Consider the following 24,860-nt stretch of genomic DNA (forward strand, 5'->3'; position numbering starts at 1 on the left):
TAGGATGGTCACTCTAGAGAGTAGTCACATCAGTTCACACACTCCTTTGGTATCAGAATTAGAAGCAGAATAAAATGTTGGATCTAACCAGACTTTTCTTATATAAATATTTTTAAGCAAACAAATTAACCTTATCAAATTTTGCAGCTTTCCCTTTGGGTGCAGTAGTCAGAGGAACTCTCGTGATCTCTACAGGCCAAAATCGACAATCAGCAATTCGCTTCTGAAGACTGCAATTCAAAAATCAGTCCATTAGCATTACATACAAAAATGAGATTAGTGTAATTTAAAGGGAAGTATTCCTCTCCTTTAAAAAGTAATGGAGGGGTGCCTGGGTGGTGCAGTCAGTTAGACAATTGACTCTTGGTTTTGGCTCAGGTCCTGATCTTGGGCTTATGGGACTGATCCCTGCAAGACTGAGACCCTCATGAGGCTCAGGGCTCAGTGTGGAGAGTGCTTGGGAGACTCTCTTTTCTCCCTCTCCCTTTGCCTCTCTCCCTCCCACCCTTGCACTCTTCTTCTCCCCCCCAAAAAAATGAATAAATAACTCTTTTTTTTAAAAGTAGCGGAGTAGGAGAAGAGTAAATGAAACAAGATGGGATTGGGAGGGAGACAAACCATAAGTGACTCTTAATCTCACAAAACAAACTGAGGGTTGATGGGGGGAGGGGGTTGGGAGAGGGGGTGGGGTTATGGATATTGGGGAGGGTATGTGCTATGGTGAGTGTTGTGAAGTGTGTAAACCTGGCGATTCGCAGACCTGTACCCCTGGGGATAAAAATATATGTTTATAAAGCTGTAAAAAAAAAAAAAAAAGAAAGAAAGAAAGGATGAATCCCCAAGTTTTGTAGCAACATGGACGGGACTGGAAGAGATTATGCTGAGTGAAATAAGTCAAGCAGAGAGAGTCAATTATCATATGGTTTCACTTATTTGTGGAGCATAACTAATAGCATGGAGGACAAGGGGAGATGGAGAGGAGAAGGGAGTTGAGGGAAATTGGAAGGGGAGGTGAACCATGAGAGACTATGGACTCTGAAAAACGATCTGAGAATTTTGAAGGGGTGGGGGGTGGGAGGTTGGGGGCACCAGGTGGTGGGTATTGTAGAGGGCACGGATTGCATGGAGCACTGGGTGTGGTGCAAAAATAATGAATACTGTTATGCTGAAAAAATAAAAAAAATTATAAAAAAAAATAAATAAATAAAAGTAGCGGAATAGGCACACCTATATAAATATCTTTATTAGGTAGGTCATTTTTTAAACCTTTCCAAATCTATAAAATTCCAAAAATAATTCTACTGTACTGTTAGTAGAGATAAACTACATTTTTTACAGCAATTTGGCAATATGAAGAAAAAGCCTTAAAATGGTCATAATCTTCGATCCAGAAATTCCACTTCTAGTGATTTATTCTAAAGAAATAATCAGACATGTATGTAAATAGTATGAGATATGTTTATCTCTCCTGTGAAAATAATGTAGGACTTACAGTGTCAGCTCTGACACATAAAGCACTTAGAAGCTGTTGCCCCTGTTCTCAGAACAAACAACAACAACAACAACAAAAAACTGGCAAAACTGAAAAATCAATGACCTTTCTTAGATCCATCTAAGAATTAAGTTCATGGGGACGAATCACCACCCTAAAATTTGGAGATACCGGAAAGTATAGAGAATCACAACTGAGATAAGCATGCAAGTAGGAGAAAGCAACAGAGCCAGTAACTGGTGGAAACACTGTAATGGTAATTTTGACAAATTGCTGGAGGCTGGATTATAGACTCCTGGAAGCCCAGTCTTAGGTGATCCCCACAGTTTTTTGGTTTGAAATCAAGAGGCGCCATAAAATATTCATGGTGAAGATATGAGAAAAATCCTCTTAGTCAGGAAGAAGGGAAAAGTAACCATTTCAAAATATGCCTGGACTGTTATCGATAACAAATGCCTACTCTTTAAGGGAAACTGCTTTACTAGAGCCTTATCTGACTCCAGCTCTGTCTAGCTTTCCTGTCTCACATAAGAAGTAAAAAATGCTGTTAAACACTTCTGAAGGTCACAGTCCAGGGAGTCAAACCATTAAAATACTGAGATTTAACCACAGGATTATAAAACACTTCTCCTTCCCAATACCTTCCTGCCATATCAACAGGGTTCCAGTATAGTAACAGTGGATTATAACAGAGAGACTGCAAAACACAGATCCTACCTAAGAAAAGTTCTTAGGCAAACCCCAACACAACAGGGTAAGAGAAAAAAAAAAAAAAAAGAAAGAAAGAAAAGGAAAGAAACTGAAGCCTCTAGCACAAACAGATATAACAAATATTAAACACAGCCCAGCTCCTAGCCAGATTAACAGAAAACTTCACTCTAGAAACCCCAATTACCTCACTTCTTATTACCCAATATATAATTTACAGCTTTCAATAAAAAATTACAAGGAATACAAAAAGCAAGAAAAAATACAGAAGAGACACACCATAAGAACTAGACTTGGATATGACACACATTTTGAAACGATCATGTAGGGAATTTAAAATAACTATGATTAGTATGCTAAGAACTCTAATGGAAAAAGAAGATAATCTGCAGACAACATAATAGGGAGATGGAAATGTAAGGAGAGAGATGGAAACCTTAGCAAAGAATAAAAGAGGGGTGCCTGGGTGGCTCAGTTGTTGGGCGTCTGCCTTCGGCTCAGGTCATGATCCCAGTGTTCCTGGAATCAAGCCGCACATCAGGCCCCCTGCTCAGCAGAAAGCCTGCTTCTCCCTCTCCCACTCCCCCTGCTTGTTTTCTTTCTCTCGCCATCTCTCTCCTTCTCTGTCAAATAAATAAATAAAATCTTTAAAAAAAATTTTTTAAAAGAAAGAATAAAAGAGAAGTGCTAGAAATTAAAAACACTATGACAAAAATGAAGAATTTATTTGATGGGCTTTGTAGATTGAGCATGGCTGAGTAAAGGATCAGTGAGTTTGAAGATATGTCAATAAAAACTTCCCAAACTAAAATGGCAAGGAGAAAAAAATGAAAAAAATCATAACAGAATATCCAAGAACTATGGAGCAATTACAAAAGGCATAATGGGAATAGCAGAAGAAGAAAGAGAAAAAAGAAACAAAGAAATACATGAAGGCATTATGACTGAGAATTTTACTAAATTAATGACAGAGCCCAATCCACAGATACAGAAAGCTTAGAGAAAACAAAGCATCATAAATACAAAAAAAAAAAAAAAAATCTACACCTAGGTATATCATATTCAAACTGCAGAAAGCCAAAGAGAAAGAGAAAATCTTTAAAGAAGATAGAGCAGGGGGAAACTCACCTTACTTATAGAAAAACAAAGATAAGAATTACATTGGATTTCTCTTCAGAAACCATGCAAGCCGGAAAAGAATGGAGTGAAATATTCAAAGTTTTGGAAAAAAACAAACCACCAACCTAGAATTCTGCACCCAGGGAATTATTCTTCAAAAGTGAAGAAAAAATAAAGACTTTCTCAGTCAAACAAAAATGGAGAGAATTTATGGCCAGTAAACCTGCCTTGCAAAAAATGCTAAAAGTTTTCAGAGAAAAAGAAAATTATACGGGTCAGAAACTTGGATCTGCATTAAGAAAAGAAGAGAATCAGAGAACAATATTAAGGTAAAATAAATTTTCAAATTTTTCTTATTTTTAACTGATCAAATAGATAACTGTTCAAAGTAATAATAACAAAAATGTATCCTTAACAAAATACCAGCAAGTCAAACCCAACAATATATATCCATATTATATACCACATTCATGTGGGGGACCAGAGGTATATAGGAATTTTCTGAAATATCTGCTCATTTTTCTGTAATTCTAACACTGTCCTTAAAAATAGTCTATGAATTGAAAAAGAAAACCAGAGTTGCTCATTCAAATTATACTTATATTGATAATCCTCCATTTCTCATCCTCTCCCTAACCCTCAGGTCACTGTAACAGAAGCTGGTAGTTACTGAAACAATATCAAGTGCCCTGTTCTTCTTTAATATCTAACTCCTGATTTAGTCTGAGTAACAACATGTCTAACAAAATATAATTCCCAGCCTCTTGTGCATCTAGATATGGCTGTTGAGATATAAACTGAGGTTGCAGATTCTAGGAAGGTTCTATAAGGCGGAGGGGGAGGGGTAATACAACTAGCATGTGTCCTTTTTTATCCATAAACACTGCCCCCTCATCCAACTTTCTGTGAGGAATGTAAATGTGCAGGATGGAGCTCCAGCAGCCATCTTGGACCACGAGACAAGATGGAAAGAACAGAAGATGGTGGAGACGTAGCAGGCTGAGACTACATCAGGTAGCAGGAGATCAGCTAGATAGCTTATCAAACCATTGCAAACACCTACAAATCCAACAGGAGATCAAAGAGAAGAAGAACAGCGATTCTAGAAACAGAAAATTGACCACTTTCTGAAAGGTAGGACAGGCAGAGAAGTGAATCCAAATCGATGGGAAGATAGACCGTGGGAGGAGTGGCTGGCTCCCGGCAAGTGGCAGAGCAACGGAGCACAAAATCAGGACTTTTAAAAGTCTGCTCCACTGAGGTACATCGTTCCAAAGGCTAAACCGGGGTGAAGCCCACGCAGGGTCAGCGTGGCCCCAAGTCCCGCAGGGTCACAGAAGGATCAGGGGTGTCTGAGTGTCACAGAGCTCACAGGTATTAGAGTGGGGAAGCCAGCTACAGAGACAGAGCTGAGGAGTGAGCTCTCAGCTCGGGGTTACCTTGAACCGATCACAGGCTGGGTGAGCTCAGAGCGCAGCTGGAGCCCAGGGAGACGGGAGTGATTGAGCGCTTTTCTCTAAGGGCACACTGAAGAATGGGGCCCCGAGATCTTGGCTCCTCTAGGCCAGAGATTGGGAGGCCGCCATTTTCATTCCTGTCCTCCAGAACTCTACAGAAAGCGTTCAGGGAACAAAAGCTCCCAAAAGTGAACCCAAGCGGATTACTTAGCCCGGCCCCTGGTAAGGGTGGTGCAATTTCGCCTCAGGCAAAGACACTTGAAAATCACTACAACAGGCCCATCCCCCAGAAGATCAATAAGAAATCCAGCCAAGACCAAGTTCACTTACCAAGGAGAGCAAGCGGAATTCCAGAGGAGGAGAAAGCAAAGCACGGAACTCGTTGCTTTCTCCCCACGATTCTTTAGTCTTGCAGTTAATTTAATTTTTTTTTTAATTTTTTTTCTTCTGCTAATTTTTTTTTAACTTTTACCCTTTTCTTTTTTAACGTTTTTTAACTAGTTTATCTTAACAATACCTTTCATTAAAAAAGTAATAATAATAATCTTTTTTGAACCTCCATTATTATAGTCATATTTTATCCTTCATTGTATTTAACTTTATTCTTTGTATACACATAGGGTTTTTTCTTCTAAAAAATTTGGGTTACAACTTCTTCTAATAGATCAAAATATACCCTAAATCTAGCTCTGGGCTTGTCCTAGTCTCCAGCCCAAGCAAATTCTCTCCACTTTCTTTTTCTTTGTTCTCCCAACTAACTTACTTTATCAACTCCTTTTTTAGAAATTAAAAAAAAATTTTTTTTCTTCATCTTTATAGGCATATTCCATCCCTTCATCGTGTTTACCCTTATATAGGTTTTTCATTCTTTAAAATTTTGGGAGGTAGTTTCTTCTAAGAGACAAAATACTCCCAAAATTAAGTGGGTGACACTGTTGTAGTCACCAGCCTAATATATATATTTTTTCTTCGTTTTCTTTTTTAAATTTTTTTTTCTAAACTTCTTTTTATCCCCTTTCTCCCCCCCCCCCACGATTTGGGGTCTCTTCTGATTTGGTTAAAGCACATTTTCCTGGGGTCTTTGCCACCCTTTTAGTATTTTATTTGCTCCTTCATATACTCTTATCTGGACAAAATGACAAGGCAGAAAAACTTACCACAAAAAGAAGAACAAGAGGCAGTACCAAAGGCTAGGGACCTAATTAATACAGACATTGGTAATATGTCAGACCTAGAGTTCAGAATGACAATTCTCAAGGTTCTAGCTGGGCTCGAAAAAGGCATGGAAGATATTAGAGAAACCCTCTCTGGAGATATAAAAGCCCTTTCTGGAGAAATAAAAGAACTAAAATCTAATCAAGTTGAAATTAAAAAAAGCTATTAATGAGGTGCAATAAAAAATGGAGGCTCTTACTGCTAGGATAAATGAGGCAGAAGAAAGAATTAGTAATATAGAAGGCCAAATGACAGAGAATAAAGAAGCTGACCACAAGAGGGACAAACAGCTACTGGACCATGAGGAGAGAATTTGAGAGATAAGTGACACCATAAGACAAAACATTAGAATAATTGGGATTCCAGAAGAAAAAGAAATAGAGAGGGGAGCAGAAGGTATATTGGAGAAAATTATTGTAGAGAATTTCCCTAATATGGCAAAGGGAACAAACATCAAAATCCAGGAGGTGCAGAGAACCCCCCTCTAAATCAACAAGAATAGGTCCACACCCCATTACCTAATAGTAAAACTTACAAGTCTTAGCGACAAAGAGAAAATCCTGAAATCAGCCCGGGAAAAGAAGTCTGTAACATGCAATGGTAAAAATATTAGATTCACAGGGGTGCCTGGGTGGTTCAGTGGGTTAAAGCCTCTGCCTTCGGCTCAGGTCATGATCCCAGGGTCCTGGGATTGAGCCCCACATCAGGCTCTCTTCTCAGTGGGGAGCCTGCTTCCTCCTCTCTCTCTCTGCCTGCCTCTCTGCCTATTTGTGATCTCTGTCTGTCAAATAAATAAATAAAATATTTTTTTTTAAATTAGATTGGCAGCAGACTTATCCACAGAGACCTGGCAGGCCAGAAAGAACTGGCATGATATATTCAGAGTGCTAAACAAGAAAAACATGCAGCCAAAAATACTATATCCAGCTAGGCTATCATTGAAAATAGAAGGAGAGATAAAAAGCTTCCAGGACAAACAAAAACTGAAAGAATTTGCAAACACCAAACCAGCTCTACAGGAAATATTGAAAGGGGTCCTCTAAGCAAAGAGAGAACCTAAAAGTAGTAGATCAGAAAGGAACAGAGACAATATACAGTAACAGTCACCTTACAGACAATACAATGGCACTAAATTCATATCTCTCAATAGTTACCCTGAAAGTTAATGGGCTAAATGCCCCAATCAAAAGACACAGGGTATCAGAATGGACAAAAAAACAAAACCCATCAATATGTTGCCTACAAGAAACTCATTTTAAACCCGAAGACACCTCCAGATTTAAAGTGAGGGGGGGAAAACAATTTACCATGCTAATGGGCATCAGAAAAAAGCTGGGGTGGCAATCCTTATATCAGATCAATTAGATTTTAAGCCAAAGACTATAATAAGAGATGAGGAAGGACACTATATCATACTCAAAGAGTCCGTCCAACAAGAAGACCTAACAATTTTAAATATCTATGCCCCTCATGTGGGAGCAGCCAACTATATAAGCCAATTAATAACAAAATCAAAGAAACAAATCAACAATAATACAATAATAGTAGGGGACTTTAACACTCCCCTCACTGAAATGGACAGACCATCCAAGCAAAAGATCAACAAGAAAATAAAGTCCTTAAATGACACACAGGACCAGATGGACATCACAGATATATTCAGAACATTTCATCCCAAAGCAACAGAATACACATTCTTCTCTAGTGCACATGGAACATTCTCCAGAATAGATCACATCCTCAGTCCTAAATCAGGCCTCAACCAGTATCAAAAGATTGGGATCATTCCCTGCATATTTTCAGACCACAATGCTCTGAAGCTAGAACTCAATCACAAGAGGAAATTTGGAAAGAACCCAAATACATGGAGACTAAACAGCATCCTTCTCAAGAATGAATGGGTCAACCAGGAAATTAAAGAAGAATTGAAAAAATTCATGGAAACAAATGATAATGAAAACACAATGGTTCAAAATCTGTGGGACGCAACAAAGGCAGTCCTGAGAGGAAAATATATAGCAGTACAAGCCTTTCTCAAGAAACAAGAAAGGTCTCAGGTACACAACCTAACCCTACACCTAAAGGAGCTGGAGAAAGAACAAGAAAGAAACCCTAAACCCACCAGAAGAAGAGAAATCATAAAGATCAGAGCAGAAATCAATGAAATAGAAACCCAAAAAACAATAGAACAAATCAACGAAACTAGGAGCTGGTTCTTTGAAAGAATTAATAAGATTGATAAACCTCTGGCCAGACTTATCAAAAAGAAAAGAGAAAGGACCCAAATAAATAAAATCATGAATGAAAGAGGAGAGATCACAACGAACACTAAAGAAATACAAACAATTATAAGAACATACTATGAGCAATCCTACACCAACAAATTTGACAGTGTGGAAGAAATGGATCCATTCCTAGAGACATATAAACTACCACAACTGAACCAGGAAGAAATAGACAACCTGAACAGACCCATAACCAGTAAGGAGATTGAAACAGTCATCAAAAATCTCCAAACAAACAAAAGCCCAGGGGCAGACAGCTTCCCAGGGGAATTCTACCAAACATTTAAAGAAGAATTAATTCCTATTCTCCTGAAACTGTTTCAAAAAATAGAAATGGAAGGAAAACTTCCAAACTCATTTTTTGAGGCCAGCATCACCTTGATCCCAAAACCAGACTAGGATCCCATCAACAAAGAGAATTACAGACCAATATCCTTGATGAACACAGATGTGAAAATTCTCACCAAAATAATAGCCAATAGGATTCAACAGTACATTAAAAGGTTTCTTTAACACGACCAAGTGGGATTTATTCCAGGGCTACAAGGTTGGTTCAACATCCGCAAATCAATCAATGTGATACAACACGTTAATAAAAGAAAGAACAAGAACCATATGATACTCTCAATAGATGCTGAAAAAGCATTTGACAAAGTACAGCATCCCTTCCTGATCAAAACCCTTCAAAGTGTAGGGATAGAAGGCACATACCTCAATATTATCAAAGCCATCTACAAAAAACCCACCACAAATATCATTCTCAATGGAGAAAAACTGAAAGCTTTTCTGCTAAGGTCAGGAACACGGCAGGGATGTCCGTTATCACCACTGCTATTCAACATAGTACTAGAAGTCCTAGCCTCAGCAATCAGACAACAAAAAGAAATTAAAGGCATCCAAATCGGCAAAGAAGAAGTCAAACTATCACTCTTTGCAGATGATATGATACTATATGTGGAAAACCCAAAAGACTCCACTCCAAAATTGCTAGAACTTGTACAGGAATTTAGTAAAATGTCAGGATATAAAATCAATGCACAGAAATCAGTTGCATTTCTTCACACCAACAACAAGACAGAAGAAAGAGAAATTAAGGAGTCAATCCCATTTACAATTGCACCCAAAACTATAAGATACCTAGGAATAAACCTAACCAAAGAGGCTAAGAATCTATACTCAGAAAACTATAAAGTACTCATGAAAGAAATTGAGGAAGACACAAAGAAATGGAAAAATGTTCCATGCTCCTGGATTGGAAGAACAAATATTGCGAAAATGTCTATGCTACCTAAAGCAATCTACACATTTAATGCAATCCTTATCAAAATCCCACCCATTTTTTTTCAAAGAAATGGAACAAATAATCTTAATATTTATATGGAACCAGAAAAGACCTCGAATAGCCAAAGGAATATTGAAAAAGAAAGCCAAAGTTGGTGGCATCACAATTCCGGACTTCAAGCTCTATTACAAAGCTGTCATCACCAAGACAGCATGGTACTGGCACAAAAACAGACACATAGATCAATGGAACAGAATAGAGAGCCCAGAAATAGACCCTCAACTCTATGGTCAACTAATCTTTGACAATGCAGGAAAGAATGTCCAATGGAAAAAAGACAGCCTCTTCAATAAATGGTGTTGGGAAAATTGGATGGCCACATGCAGAAAAATGAAATTGGACCATTTCCTTACACCACACATGAAAATAGACTCCAAGTGGATGAAGGACCTCAATGTGAGAAAGGAATCCATCAAAATCCTCGAGGAGAACACAGGCAGCAACCTCTTCGACGTCAGCCGCAGCAACATCTTCCTAGGAACATCACCAAAGGCAAGGGAAGCAAGGGCAAAAATGAACTATTGGGATTTCATCAAGATCAAAAGCTTTTGCACAGCAAAGGAAACAGTTAACAAAACCAAAAGACAACTGACAGAATGGGAGAAGATATTTGCAAACGACATATCAGATAAAGCGCTAGTGTCCAAAATCTAAAAAGAACTTAGCAAACTCAACACCCAAAGAACAAATAATCCAATCAAGAAATGGGCAGAGGACATGAACAGACATTTCTGCAAAGAAGACATCCAGATGGCCAACAGACACATGAAAAAGTGCTCACATCACTCGGCATCAGGGAAATACAAATCAAAACCACCATGAGATATCACCTCGCACCAGTCAGAATGGCTAAAATTAACAAGTCAGGAAATGACAGATGCTGGCGAGGATGCGGAGAAAGGGGAACCCTCCTACACTGCTGGTGGGAATGCAAGCTGGTGCAACCACTCTGGAAAACAGCATGGAGGTTCCTCAAAAAGTTGAAAATAGAACTACCCTATGACCCAGCAATTGCACTACTGGGTATTTACCCTAAAGACACAAATGTAGTGATCCAAAGGGGCACGTGCACCCAAATGTTTATAGCAGCATGTCTACAATAGCCAAACTATGGAAAGAACCTAGATGTCCATCAACAGACGAATGGATAAAGAAGATGTGGTATATATACACAATGGAATACTATGCAGCCATCAAAAGAAATGAAATCTTGCCATTTGCGACGACGTGGATGGAACTAGAGGGTATCATGCTTAGTGAAATAAGTCAATCAGAGAAAGACAACTATCATATGATCTCCCTGATATGAGGAAGTGGAGATGCAACATGGGGGGTTCGGGAGGTAGGAAAAGAATAAATGAAACAAGATGGGATCGGGAGGGAGACAAACCATAAGTGATTCTTAATCTCACAAAACAAACTAAGGGTTGCTGGAGGGAGGGGGGTTGTGAGAGGGTGGTGGGGTTATGGACATTGGGGAGGGTATGTGCTATGGTGAGTGCTGTGAAGTGTATAAACCCGGAGATTCACAGACCTGTACCCCTGGGGATAAAAATACATTATATGTTTATAAAAAAAATTTAAAAAAAAAGATGGAAGGGACATGTTAAAGAAGGTAATTGGAAGGCACATGTTAAAGAAGGTGGAACAAAAAGAAAGATGAAGCCTGGATACCTGATAACACTGTGAAGCTACCATATATACCAGCTCTGGATTTGTTTTTATATGTTTATATAAACAAAAATATATATTTGTTTTATATGAAAAGAAATCAGAACCTACCTTGGTTAAGTCACTGACACTAAAAGCCTCTGTTATTAGCAAATATGATGGAAGAGATTCTCAGATTACCTTAACTCAAATATAGATAAAATTAACAAAAGTAACATTTCTTCTCACCTACAATCTTTGGTATTTAGACATATTCCCTTCCTCTTCCTACCTGACCACTGCAGGAGGATCAAGGTAGCAGCGACTTTCCAAGTCCCAAATAATCCTTTTCTTTATGCTCTCTGCTTGATTCCTAAATTCCTTGTCCTGTAAAATAGTAAGAAACCTGTTTTCTCAGTGTACCATAACTTCATCCTGCTCAATCTTTGGGGCATTCCTTTAATGGATTTGATCACAACACTTTTTTTAAGAGATTTTTATTTATTTATTTGACAGAGAGAGAGAGAGAGATCACAAGTGGGCAGGCAGAGAGAGAGGAGGAAGCAGGCTCCCTGCCCAGCACAGAGCCTTATGCGGGGCTTGATCCCAGGACCTTGAGATCATGACCTGAGCCGAAGGCAGAGGCCTAACCCACTGAGCCACCCAGGTGCCCCCAACTATTTAAAATATTTAGTCAGATACTTAAAATAATTCAACCATCTTCATTTAACAAATTATTTTATTGAATGTTTCCACTAATGATTACTAACTCATTCAAGAAACATTTGCAAGTATGCTTGCAGCATTTTCTCTGCTCTCAACAAGTACAGGATGTAGAAAGAAAGAATGAAAGAAGAAATGAAGAAAGAATAAGGGAAGGAAGGAAGAAGGAGAGAGAGAAGGAAGGAAGGAGGGAGGGAAGAATAAAAAGAAAAGAATAATGTCAACAACCTAAACATCCAGCAATAGGAGACTGGTAAGTGAATTTAAGTATGTCCATATACAATGTCATGTCATACAGCAAGTGCAAAGAAAGAAAAAGAATAAGAATGTTCTTTACGTAGCATTGTGGAAAAATCACCAAGACACACTAAAAAGCAATTTGCAAAACGTGAGTATGTCATCATTTCAGTAAACAAACAAACAAACAAACAATAGGGAAAGAATACATGTATGTATATATGTGTGTGTGTTTATAAAGCAAAACCGACATTTTTCTCTGCTTTCAATATGCCTAAGCACTTTATATACTTAGTGAAAAAAAAAACAGTTAAAAATAAAGTAAAAATAAACAAATAAATAAACACTTTACACACTGAGATTTAAAAAAAAAATAGTGTCTTCTTGACAGGTTCTAGTTCTGAAAATAATAGGATTTTGAATACTTCCTATAAATCTAGACTTCCTAAAGAAAAACAGTTTTTATCCCCGACTTTTACTATGCTAATGTCTGTAAGTCAGTCTTTCTGAAATCTTACTCCTTTGCACTCTTTGCAAGGAAACTTCATTCTTCCAAATATTTTTGTTTCTGAGTCTTCCTTTTTTCCTTTGAGTAGATATATTTGCTTTTATATGCATAACCAATGTTCATATTATTACCTACTCAAAAATAAATAAATCTGTGGCACCTGGGTGTTTCAACTGGTTAAGCATTTGCCTTTGGCTCACATCATGATCCAAGGGTCCTCGGATCCAGCATGGAGTAGGGCTCCCTGTTCAGTGCGGAGTCTCCTTGTCCCTCTCCCTCTACTCCTCCCCTCACCCTGCTCATGCTCTCCCTCTCTATCAAATAAATAAAATGTTTTTAAAAATGTTTAAAAATAAATAAATAAATTTAAAATAAAGAGTAAATTTGAACTTAATTATTTTGTTTGTTGAACTTAAGAAGTCAGGAGACATTTTCATCAGAATTAGACAACTGTTTTAACAAAAACAAATATACATAAATTAGAGTGATTTAAATAATGTTTTGGCATCTGTCCATGCACTTAGTTTATCACCAAAAAATTGCATAATTCTCTCACCTCAGGGCGGTTGAGTTCTCCTTCTTCTTCCTCATAGGGCCCACCAACAATGAAACTATCAGGAATGTAATTAGCTCCTGGAGCCAGAATGTTGGCAATTGGCCATTTTTTGGGCCTGGGAACAGGTTCTCTTTCCCCTCCAAGCTTCAAAGTTCCATTCTTGAACAAAATGGGATAGTCTTTCTACAGAATAAATTATCATACATCAGGAAATTTTGTAAAGGCTTCAAAATGAACAAAAAAGATTACTGAAGTATCTTTTCAATGTACTGTTGGGTGTTGTCTAACAGACCCTTCCTCCTGTGATTATCTGATTCTACAGAGGAGCCTGTACCCTTCATTGTCTTTGTGCTATTTTATAAATATTTAATTTATTAAAAATTGATAATAATGCAAATTATTGTTGTCCATAAATAGGCAAATATATTTTGTTCAGTGGTGGTATAATTGATTATTGCCCCGTGGCTGATGGTGAGTTTAGAATTATTAGCAAATTCATTTCAACATTCCTGATTGCTTATATATGGGTTATTTCTTCAGATTGTCCTTTTTTTTTTTAATTTCTTTTCAGTGTAACAGTATTCATTGTTTTTGCACCACACCCAATGATCCATGCAATACGTGCCTTCCCTAATGCCCACCACCTTGTTACCCCAACCTCCCACCCCCCCGCCCCTTCAAAACCCTCAGTTTGTTTTTCAGAGTCCATAGTCTCTCATGGTTCACCTCCTCTTCCAATTTCCCTCAACTCCCTTCTCCTCTCCATCTCCCTATGTCCTCCATGTTATTTGTTATGCTCCACAAATAAGTGAAACCATATGATAATTGACTCTCTCTGCTTGACTTATTTCACTCAGCATAATCTCTTCCAGTCCTGCCCATGTTGCTACAAAAGTTGGGTATTCATCCTTTCTGATGGAGGCATAATACTCCATAGTGTATATGGACCACATCTTCCTTATCCATTTGTCCGTTGAAAGGCATCTTGGTTCTTTCCACAGTTTGGTGACCGTGGCCATTGCTGCTATAAACATTGGGGTACAGATGGCTCTTCTTTTCACTAAATCTGTATCTTTGGGGTAAATACCCAGTAGTGCAATTGCAGGGTCATAGGGAAGCTCTATTTTTAATTTCTTGAGGAATCTCCACACTGTTCTCCAAAGTGGCTGCACCAACTTGCATTCCCACTAACAGTGTAAGAGGGTTCCCCTTTCTCCACATCCTCTCCAACACATGTTGTTTCCTGTCTTGCTAATTTTGGCCATTCTAACTGGTGTAAGGTGGTATCTCAATGTGGTTTTAATTTGAATCTCCCTGATGGCTAGTGATGACGAACATTTTTTCATGTGTCTGATAGCCATTTGTATGTCTTCATTGGACAAGTGTCATATCTTCTGCCCATTTTTGATATGATTATCTGTTTTGTGTATGTTGAGTTTGAGGAGTTCTTTATAGATCCTGGATATCAACCTTTTGTCTGTACTGTCATTTGCAAATATCTTCTCCCATTGTGTGGGTTGCCTCTTTGTTTTGTTGACTGTTTCCTTTGCTGTGCAGAAGCTTTTGATCGTGATGAAGTCCCAAAGTTCATCTTTGCTTTTGTTTCCTTTGCCTTTGGAGACATATCTTGAAAGAAGTTGCTGTGGCTGATATCGAAGAGGTTACTGCCTATGTTCTCCTCTAGGATTCTGATGGATTCCTGTCTCACATTGAGGTCTTTGAGCCCTTTTTGGTTTATATCCTCTTTGTTATTTTGTATCTATATGGGAGTTATGATATGCCTTTTTTAAAAAGATTTATTTATTTATTTATTTGACAGACAGAGATCACAAGTAGTCAGAGAGAGAGGGGCAGAAGTAGGCTCCCCACTGAGCAGAGAGCCTGATGAGGGGCTCGAACCCAGGACCCTGAGATCATGACCTGAGCTGAAGGCAGAGGCTTTAACCCACTGAGCCACCCAGGCACCCCTGTGATATACCTTTTTAAAAACAAACTTAAATCTCACAAAGGATTAACAATATGGGTACTTGCCTGCATATAATTTATCTAAAATATACTTGCAATAGGAAATTGATAAAGATATAAATAGGCAAATTATAGAAAAGGAAATTACATAATCCACTATTTAAATAAAAACATGCTAGATATCCTTAATAACAATTGCAATGAACATTAAAACAATGAGATATCATTTTAAACTGCAGATTAGCAAAATCTGTCTGAAAATAGCAAGCATTGGCAATATTGTGATGAAAATGGTATTCTCTACATAGTTGATGGAAATATAAATTGGTATAACTATGGAAAGCAATTTTGCAGTTTCCAGTAAATTTAAAATAGTCATACATATAATTCAACAATTCTAGTGGTTTGGGTTAGCTTAAAAAACTTTTGTAAAGGAGAGGCATTCTGGAATGGTAAAGACCTCTGAAAATCTGCTCCTCCATAAAAACAAGAATATAGGTGGGCGCCTGGGTGGCTCAGTCTTTAAGCATCTGCCTTCAGCTTGGGTCATGATCCCAGGATCCTGGGATTGAGTCCCATGTCGGGCTCCCCACTCTGTGGGAAGCTGGCTTTTCCCTCTCCTACTCCCCATGCTTGTGTTCCCTCTCTTGCTGTGTCCCTCTCTGTCAAATAAATAAATAAAGTCTTAAAAAAAAAAAAATGTTGGCAAAAATTGTCAAAATAAAGTATGCCAAAACCACTCAGTGGAGAAAGGACAGTCTTTCTGATAAATGATGCAGAAAACTAATTATCCACATGCAAAAAACCAAGTTGTACCCTTACCTTAAACCACATACAAAAATTAACTCAAAATGAATCAAAGGCCAGCGGTGCCTTTGGCTCAGTGGGTTAACCTCTACCTTCAGCTCAGGCATGATCCCAGGGTCCTGGGATCAAGCTCCACATCAGGCTCTCTGCTCAGTAGGGAGCCTGCTTCCCCCCTCTCTCTCTGCCTGCCTACTTGTGATCTCCACCTGTTAAATAAATAAATAAAACCTTAAAAAAAAAAAAAGAAGAATCAAAGGCCTAAACATAAGAACTAAAACTGTAAAACTCTTAGAAGGAAACTTAGGGGGAAAACTTCGTGGCATTGGATTAAGCAATGATTTCTTGGTTATGATACCAAAGACAAAGACAACAAAAGAAAGAAATAGAAAAACTGAGCTCCATTAAAATTAAAAATTTTTGTGCAGCAAAAAATACTGCAACAAAATCAAAAATGGGAGAAAAAAAATTCACAAAAACGGATTAATGGCTAGAATATATAAAGTACTCTTAAAACTCAACAACAAAAAACAACCTGATTCAAAAATGGGCAAAGAACTTGAATAAACATTTCCCCAAAGAAAATATACAAATGGCAATATAGGGGTGGAAAAAGATGCTCAGCGTAATCAGTCATTAGGGAAATGCAAGTCTAAAACAAAAGGAGATGCCATTTCACACTTATTGGAATGGGTATCATCACAAATCAAAAGAAAAAATAATAAATGTGGACGAGGATATGGAGAAACTAGGAGTCTTTATACTGCTGGTGGGAATTAAATGGTGAAGAGGAATTGAAGCGTTCCCACTGAAATGTAGATGAAATAAAACAGATGACAGTATTAACTAATTATACCTTTGTAGCAAGCAATTTGGGAATCTCTACCAAAAGCCTCAAAAAAATCCAACACAATCACTCCATAGAAATTTTGACTACGGGGGCGCCTGGGTGGCTCAGTCAGCTGAACATCTGACTCTTGATTTTGGCTCAGGTCATAATCTCAGGGTCATGGGATCCAGTGGTGCTTGTCAGGTTCTGCGATCAACAGGGACTCTACTTGAAATTCCCTCTCCAATTCCCTCTGCCCCTACTCCCACATGCTTGCACTCTTTCTTCCTCCTCTCTAAAATAAATAAATAAATCTTAAAAAAAAAAAAAAAGAAATTTGGACTAAGAAAATAACCTGAAATTAAGAGAAAGCTTTGTATAATTAAGTACACTGTACAAAATCCACAAAATATATGCATAAAAGTAATGTATAGAAACACATTAAAAATAGTCAATTTTAAAATGTTTTACATATTTTCCACCATAAATATGTATTTATTGACATAAATTATATATAATATATATTATTATATATAGTTAAACTATAGATATCTACATATAAAATAGAAGTAAATTTTATTTTTTTTAAACCTAAAAAAAATCTCAGCCATTAATAGAGGTTGCTTTGAATGAAATCTTAGCAGGTGAGGAAGAGATGACCATATGAGTGCTTAAATCTATATAAATATCTGGCTGTAGGGCTTTACCTCTCCAGCTGATGGAACTTGCAGACCAACCATGTAGTTTTGCATAGGCCCTACTGGAACAAAAGATTCAGGCACAGAGTAGGCAGCCTCCAATGTGACTTTCAGTAGATTGCCTCCTAAGATCTGCGCTGTGGTCAGTAAGGGTTCTGCCACAAATACTTTAACTTCAAGACTGCACTGCTGAAAAAGAATAAAATTATGCAGCATTTTGAAAATGCCAGAGGCCTTCTTACCTCCCCTTTTTTTCATTATCTTATTTGTATCTCATATCATTATTCAGGATAAGAAGGTCAAGTTTATTTCCACATAGAGGATTCAAATAACTTTCTCTGGGTCCCATGAGTTAGAACTATAGCTGAGATAAGAATCTTATTCCTAAGGCAGAGGCCTTTCCCCTCTACTACTGAGGTCACATATGTATACAAATACATATAGAAGAGGGATTGGAAGGTCCTATACTGAAATGTTAATAGTAGTTTCACATGAGTGACATTGGGTTGCCTTTTTTTGCCAGTTTATATTCTGTGATGATTTTTGTAATTTAAATATAGTACTTTTTTAAAAACTTGCTAGAACTGATACAGGAATTCAGCAAACTCACAGGATAGAAAAACAATACACAGAAGTCTATTGCATTTCTATACACCAATAATGAAGCAGCAGAAAGAGAAATCAAGGAATCAACCCCATTTACAATTGCACCAAAAACTTTATATAAGATCCCAAGAATAAACCTAATCAAAGAGGTAAAATGTCTATATTCTGAAAACTATAGAATGCTTCTGAAAGAAACTGAGGAAGGCACAAAGAAATAGAAAAACATTCCATGCTTATGGATTGGAAGAACAAATATTGTTAAAATGTCTATACTACCTAAAGCAATCTACACATTGTAAGGACCTATTTAGCCAGAGTGACTCCATTTTGGTTAAAAGCCATTTGGTTGTTTGTGCAGTAAAACTTAAACTGACCATGCCCCCCTCCCCCCAGAGAAACTTACTTAGAAGCAAGTCTGGGAAACCAGTAAAATATGGTCAGCTAGTTCCTAATAACAGAGCCCAGAATACAAGGCCAGGTCAGCCAGTTCTTGATAACAGATCCCAGAATACCAGGACAAGTCGGGCCAGGTGGAGATATACAATCAGTAAGAAACACACATACTTTTTCCCTAACCACCAAAGAATGTAAACCCCGCCATTTGGGCGCCAACCTTGAGCACCAATTCTGACCAGAGTAATAGGTTAGGTCAAACAGCTACTATAGGGTAAATTGTAATTCAATTGGCCACCTGCGTGTGACCTAACATGACTACAATCTCATTGGGCACCTATGTGTGGCCAGACTTTTGCTCTATAGTCCGTAAGATAGGGAGGGGTCGCTCTCTTCAGAGGCGGCCCTGACCGGTCAGTCAGTCATTTCTTGAGCCTGTAAGCCGGGGGTGGTCCCTCTCTTTGGAGACAGCCCTGGCTGGTCAGTCTGACTTCTAATGCTTAGCATAGAATAAAGCTTTGCATAACTTTCACCTTGTCTCAGTCTCGTTCCCCTGACCGATCAGTCTAACTTCTAATACTTATCATAAAATAAAGCTTTAAATAACTTCCACTTTGTCTCAGTCTCGTTTCATTTAATAATGGACCTAACACACATTCAATGCAATCCCTATCAAAATAACACCAGCATTTTTCACAGACTTGGAACAAACAATCCTAAAATTTGTATGGAACCAGAAAAGACCCCAAATAGACAAAGTTATGTTGAAAAGGAAAACAAAAGCTGGACACATCATAGTCCTGGACTTCAAGCTACATTATAAAGCTTTAATCATCAAGGCAGTATGGCACTGGCACAAAAACAGGCACATAGATCAATGGAACAGAATAGAGAAGTCAGAAATGGACCCTTGGCCATATGGTCGACTAACCTTCTTCAAAGCAGGAATATTTCCAAACAATGGAAAATTGTATGCTATGGAATTTCATTTCCATACAATGGAAAAAAGACAGTCTCTTCAACAAACGGTGCTGGGAAAATTAGACAGCTATATAGAGAAGAATGAAACTGGACCACATTCTTATACCATACAAAAAAATAAATTCAAAATGGATGAATGTTCTAAATGTGAGACAGGGAGATCCAGCAAAATCCTACAGAAGAACACAGGCAGCAACCTCTTTGACCGTGGTCACAGCAACTTCTTACTAGAAATGTCTCCAGAAGCAAGAGAAACAGAAGCAAAAATGAACTATTGGGACTGCATCAAAATAAAGAGCTTCTGCAGAGCAAAGGAAATAATTAACAAAACTAAAAGGCATCCTATAGAATGGGAGAAGACATTTGTAAATGGCATATCAGATAAAGGGCTAGTACCCAAAATCTATAAAGAATTTATCAAATTCAACAGCCAAAGAACAAATAATCCAATCAAGAAATGGGCAGAAGGTATTAATAGATATTTCTTCAAAGAAGACATATGAATGGCTAAAAGACACATGAAAAAAATGCCCAATATCACTCAGCAGCAAGGAAATAAAAATCAAAACCACAATGAGATAGATAACACCTCACACTAGTCAGAATGGCTAAAATTAGCAACTCAGGAAACAGATGTTGGTGAGGAGGCAGAGAAAGGGGAACGCTTGGGGTGCCTGGGTGGCTCAGTGGGTTAAAGCCTCTGCCTTCAGCTCGGGTCATGATCCCAGGGTCCTGGGATCGAGCCCCACATCGGGCTTTCTGCTCCGCGGGGAGCCTGCTGCCTCCTCTCTCTCTCTCTGCCTTCCTCTCTGCCTACTTGTGATCTCTGTCTGATAAATAAATAAAATCTTTAAAAAAAAAAAAAAAAAAGGGGAACGCTTTTACACTGTTAGTGGGAATGCAAACTGGTATTGGTGCTCTGGAAAACAGTATGGAATGTTAGGTCCCCCAATAATGAGTCCGTGATTAAAGGAGTGAGACTGATAAAAAGCGAAGGTCAAGCAAAGCTTTATTTCGAGTCAAGCATCAAGAATCAAACCGAGGGACGCCTGGGTGGCTCAGTTGGTTAAGCAGCTGCCTTCGGGTCAGTTCATGATCCCAGCGTCCTGGGATCGAGTCCCGCATCGGGCTCCTTGCTCGGCAGGGAGCCTGCTTCTTCCTCTGCCTCTGCCTGCCACTCTGTCTGCCTGTGCTTGCTCTCTCTCTCTCTCTCTGACAAATAAATAAACAAAATCTTAAAAAAAAAAAAGAATCAAACCAAACGTTCGGGGCCGTGCCTCTTACAGAGAGGGTGACCTCTCTCTGCTTCACAGACTAGCTTTTAAGGGCAAAGGCTATGTGGTTGGGCCTGGCCACGCAGAGGTGGCCAATGAAATTGTAACACACAGAGAAAGCTGCACAGTCATGTTAGGTCACACTTAAGTGACCAATTGAATTACAATTTACCCTAGTAGATATTTGAACCAGCCTATCACCTTGGTCAGAATTGGCGCCCAAATGGTGCCCAAAGGGCGGGGCCTATACTCCTTGGTAACTAGGGAGACGGTATGCGCCCCCCGCCACTGATTGGATGTCTCCACCTGACCTGACCCACCCTTGTATTTGGGCTTTGTTACCTGGGACTGGTTTCCAGGACTTGTTTTTAAGTAAGTCCCCTGGGGGAAGTGGGGCAGGGACAGTTTAAGTTTTAAACAACAAAGTTATTGTTTAACCAGATGGAAGCACTCTGGCTAAATAGGTCCTTACATGGAAGTTCTTCAAGAAGTTGAAAATAGGTGCCTGGGTGGTTCAGTCATTGAGCCTCTGCCTTTGGCTCAGGTCATGATCCCAGGGTTCTGGGATCCATGGGATCCCTGCTCCATGGGAAGCCTGCTTCTCCCTCCCCACTTACCCCGTTTGTGTTCCCTCTCTCGCTGTGTCTCTCTCTGTCAAATAAAGTCTTTAAGGAAAAAAATTTGAAAATAGAGCTACCCTATGACCCAGCAATTGCACACCTAGGTATTTATCCCAAGGATATAAACAGGGATTTCAGGGGGCACCTGCTCCCCAATGTTTATAGCAGCAATGTCCACGATAGCCAAAGTATGGAAAGAGCCCAGATGTCCATCGACTGGTGAATGGATAAAGAAGATGTGGTATATACATATACAATGGAATATTATTTGGCCACCGAAAAGAATGAAATCTTGCCATTTGCAATGACATGGATGGAGCTAGATATTATGCTAAGTGAAATAAGTCAGCGAAAGACAAATACCATATGATTTCACTCACATATGGAATTTAAAAAGCAACACAGATGAACACAGGGGAAGGGAAGGAAAAATAAGATAAAAACAGAAAGGGAGGCAAACCATAAGAGACTCTTAACTATAGGGAACAAACTGAGGGTTGCTAGAGGGGAGATGGATGGGAGGATGGGGTAATGGGTGGTGGGCATTAAGGTGGGCACTTGATGTAATGAACACTGGGTATTATATGCAACTGATAAATCATTAAATTCTACCCCTCAAATTAATAATACACCATATGTTAACTAATTTGAATTTAAATAAAATCTAAAGTAAACAAATAAAATAAAATTTTAGGGTTTTTTTTTACTAAATATTTGAAAATCATATCCTTTAATATATTTCCATTTTCATAGGTGAGAAAGTATTTGTTGGTAGCATGAACAAGCTCAAAAATTAGTTTTTTAGAAGACCTACCTAGGATTCAATGTTAGTGATATACCCAAGTAGGGCTATCAAGACAGCTCTTGGTTTTTTTTTTTTAATTAGACATGAGAAAAATAATTTGTTCATTTTTATTTGCTTAGAAATCAACATTAACAAGAATAATTAATATTATTGTTAAAGAATCATATATTCTACTGGGGCACCTGGGTGGCTCAGTCAGTTGAGTATCTGACTCTGGGTTTCTGCTCAAGTCATGATCTCAGTGTTCTGAGATCAAGCCCTACTTTGGGTTCCACACTCAATGGGAAGTCTGCTTGAGATTCTCTCTTTGCCTCTCCCTCTGCTCCTCCCGCCACTCTCTCTCTCTCTCTCAAATAACCTTTACGGAAAAAAAAGAATTACATATTCTACTAATGAGAAATTTCCAAGTTATGTCTCCAATAGAAATTCTGATTTGGCTAATGTGCTTTTTATTTTATTTTTTTTTCTGGAAAAACCCCAAATCTTTCATTTTCCTCCTTGCCTGGCACAGCCCAAACTTGAGATTCCTGAGCTTCGCAAACACAATACAAATGTTAGCTGCGGGGACCCTTGAACCATCAGGTTAAGTTCGAGCAGGGGAGACCCCTCCCTGAAACTCCTCAAAGTACATCACAGACTGGCCCCCATGTGGCCCTGAAGTTGGCTGAACAACACCCTGACAAGTCTGGGCTTGTCAGGCAGTGAGGGAGGGAAATGTACTTTTCCATAAGAAAATATTTTTTCAAATATATATGAATATACATGTATATATACAGATATAGGTATAGATATAGATATATATGTATATATTCAATGTTTTCACACAGGATACAATAGAAAGAAACTTTAAAATGTTTATTGTTGGTGTAGAACCATACAAAGATTACCATGTCTCCTGCACAAGGATGACACACAAATTCATGAAGCATTCCATATAAGAAATAAATAAAATACAATGTGTATTGGCTGCTAATTATATGCCAGGCACTTTACCACCACATTAGGAATATAAGATAAAGGAGACATGGCCTCTTTTATTATGGGATTCATATTGCAATTCCATGATTTATGATAAATGCTATAATAGAGACTTGTATAAAATGCCCTAGCCAAGGAGCACCAAAGAGGAAGTGAATAATTCCTGGGGAGGAGGGATGGTGATGCCTAAATTTATGAACAAATAAAAGTTTTCAATTTAGGTAAGTTGAGAAAGGAAAAAAAATTCTGAACAAAAAAGAAGAGTTTATATAAGAGAATTAAAATAGCATGGTGTATTTTGTTCAGGTGTAAGTAGTTCAGGATTTTAGAATATAAAGCATAAGAAAGGGAGTCTGAGAGATTATATTAAACAAGTGGCAGCTTCCTATTATAAAAGCTGTTGCTTGCCTGCTAAGGAATCTGGACCTTAACATGTAAGTAGGAGGGGAATTCATGAACTACATAGTACTGAAAAGGGGTTGAGACGTGATCATATTTTTAAGTCCCCTGGCAAGCAGTGAGAAGGCAAAACTGGAGGGAGGTAAGGGCAGTTACAAGGCTACTTGTAACGTTCCAATGAGAGGTTATAAGGCAATAAAGAGTAGGAATAAAAGGAGATATAAAAGGCTGGGTGTGCTGAAAGGCAGATTTGAGCATTGGTTTTATTAAGGGTCCAAGAAAGCACTTATACTGGTGACTGTTAAATAATGAATAAACTCCCCCTGCAACCCAGGAGTATGACCACAGTCTAAGAAGAAAAGGTAGCCAAGGCCAGAACCTTCACATATAAGACACAGGCAGAGGAAAGAGTTCTGGTGCAGGAACCTGAGAAGGTACAGTCCGGGAGCAGGAAAAGAGAACACCAAAGGGAAGAAGATTTTAAGAAAGAGAGGCATTGAAGAATGTGACACCTCTGATCAATATGTCTCTGGAAAGATAAGTTAAATGTCCCTAAATTTTCTAACTTGTATCACTCAATCAAGACAGGGAATACTTGAAGATGAATTGGAAACTCTTTTCCAATGTCGGGTTTATGTCATTTTATTCTTTGAGTCTTGAGAATAACCAGTGTAGATGCTTAACTATAAAATTAGTGAGAATTCTCAAGTGAGTGGATACTAAGTGTCATATATTTTTTCATTGAATGTGTAAAACAAGTAAACACAGGAATACTATGAACAAACATCCTAAGGACTAATAATCCATTTGACTAATTTTTCTTCTAAAGATATGTAAGGAAAATCAACATAAGTACATCTAAGTACATAAGAAGGGAGACTGGACCATGAAGGCAGACTGAGCTCAGATACATACCTCTTTCTAGCACAAGTCACATGGAATTACAGAAAGATACTAAATTACACCTTTACATCCAATAAAAAAAAAAAAATATGCTACAACATCCCTGGAAAAAAAGAAATGCTATCAGTGCTATCAGTGGACTACATATTTGTAGGAATCCAAAAAGAAAGAAAGAAAGCAGGCAAATTAAATCATATCTTAAAACAGAAAAACAAACAACCTAGAAGAAACCAACCACAGCCTAAAATAAGAGAGGGAGAGGACCAGAGCAGATGTAGGAGTGGATTATGGCAGCTCCAAGGTCAGAATCAAC

At 38.3% G+C, this 24,860-nt stretch overlaps 1 protein-coding gene and 1 pseudogene across 8 annotated transcripts in view; one reads left to right on the forward strand and one right to left on the reverse strand.

Moving 5' to 3' along the window:
• The window catches only part of CFAP70 (cilia and flagella associated protein 70), a 124,531-nt gene that overhangs the window by 75,610 nt on the left and 24,061 nt on the right, over positions 1–24,860 (reverse strand). For 6 of the 8 annotated variants that reach the window (XM_047702889.1, XM_047702888.1, XM_047702892.1 and 3 more), the window contains 4 exons: positions 17,598–17,777; positions 13,293–13,475; positions 11,561–11,655; positions 131–230 (listed from right to left, as the gene is read on the reverse strand). In XM_047702889.1, the coding sequence (XP_047558845.1) occupies positions 131–230; positions 11,561–11,655; positions 13,293–13,475; positions 17,598–17,777 (558 nt within the window). The remainder of the gene's footprint in view (positions 1–130; positions 231–11,560; positions 11,656–13,292; positions 13,476–17,597; positions 17,778–24,860) is intronic. The other 2 variants (XM_047702890.1, XM_047702894.1) reach the window with 2 other exon arrangements.
• LOC125085362 (uncharacterized) lies at positions 23,111–23,207 on the forward strand (annotated as a pseudogene).

The sequence above is a fragment of the Lutra lutra genome, chromosome 14, assembly GCF_902655055.1.
Source record: "Lutra lutra chromosome 14, mLutLut1.2, whole genome shotgun sequence".
In the NCBI taxonomy this organism is placed as follows: Eukaryota; Metazoa; Chordata; class Mammalia; order Carnivora; family Mustelidae; genus Lutra; species Lutra lutra.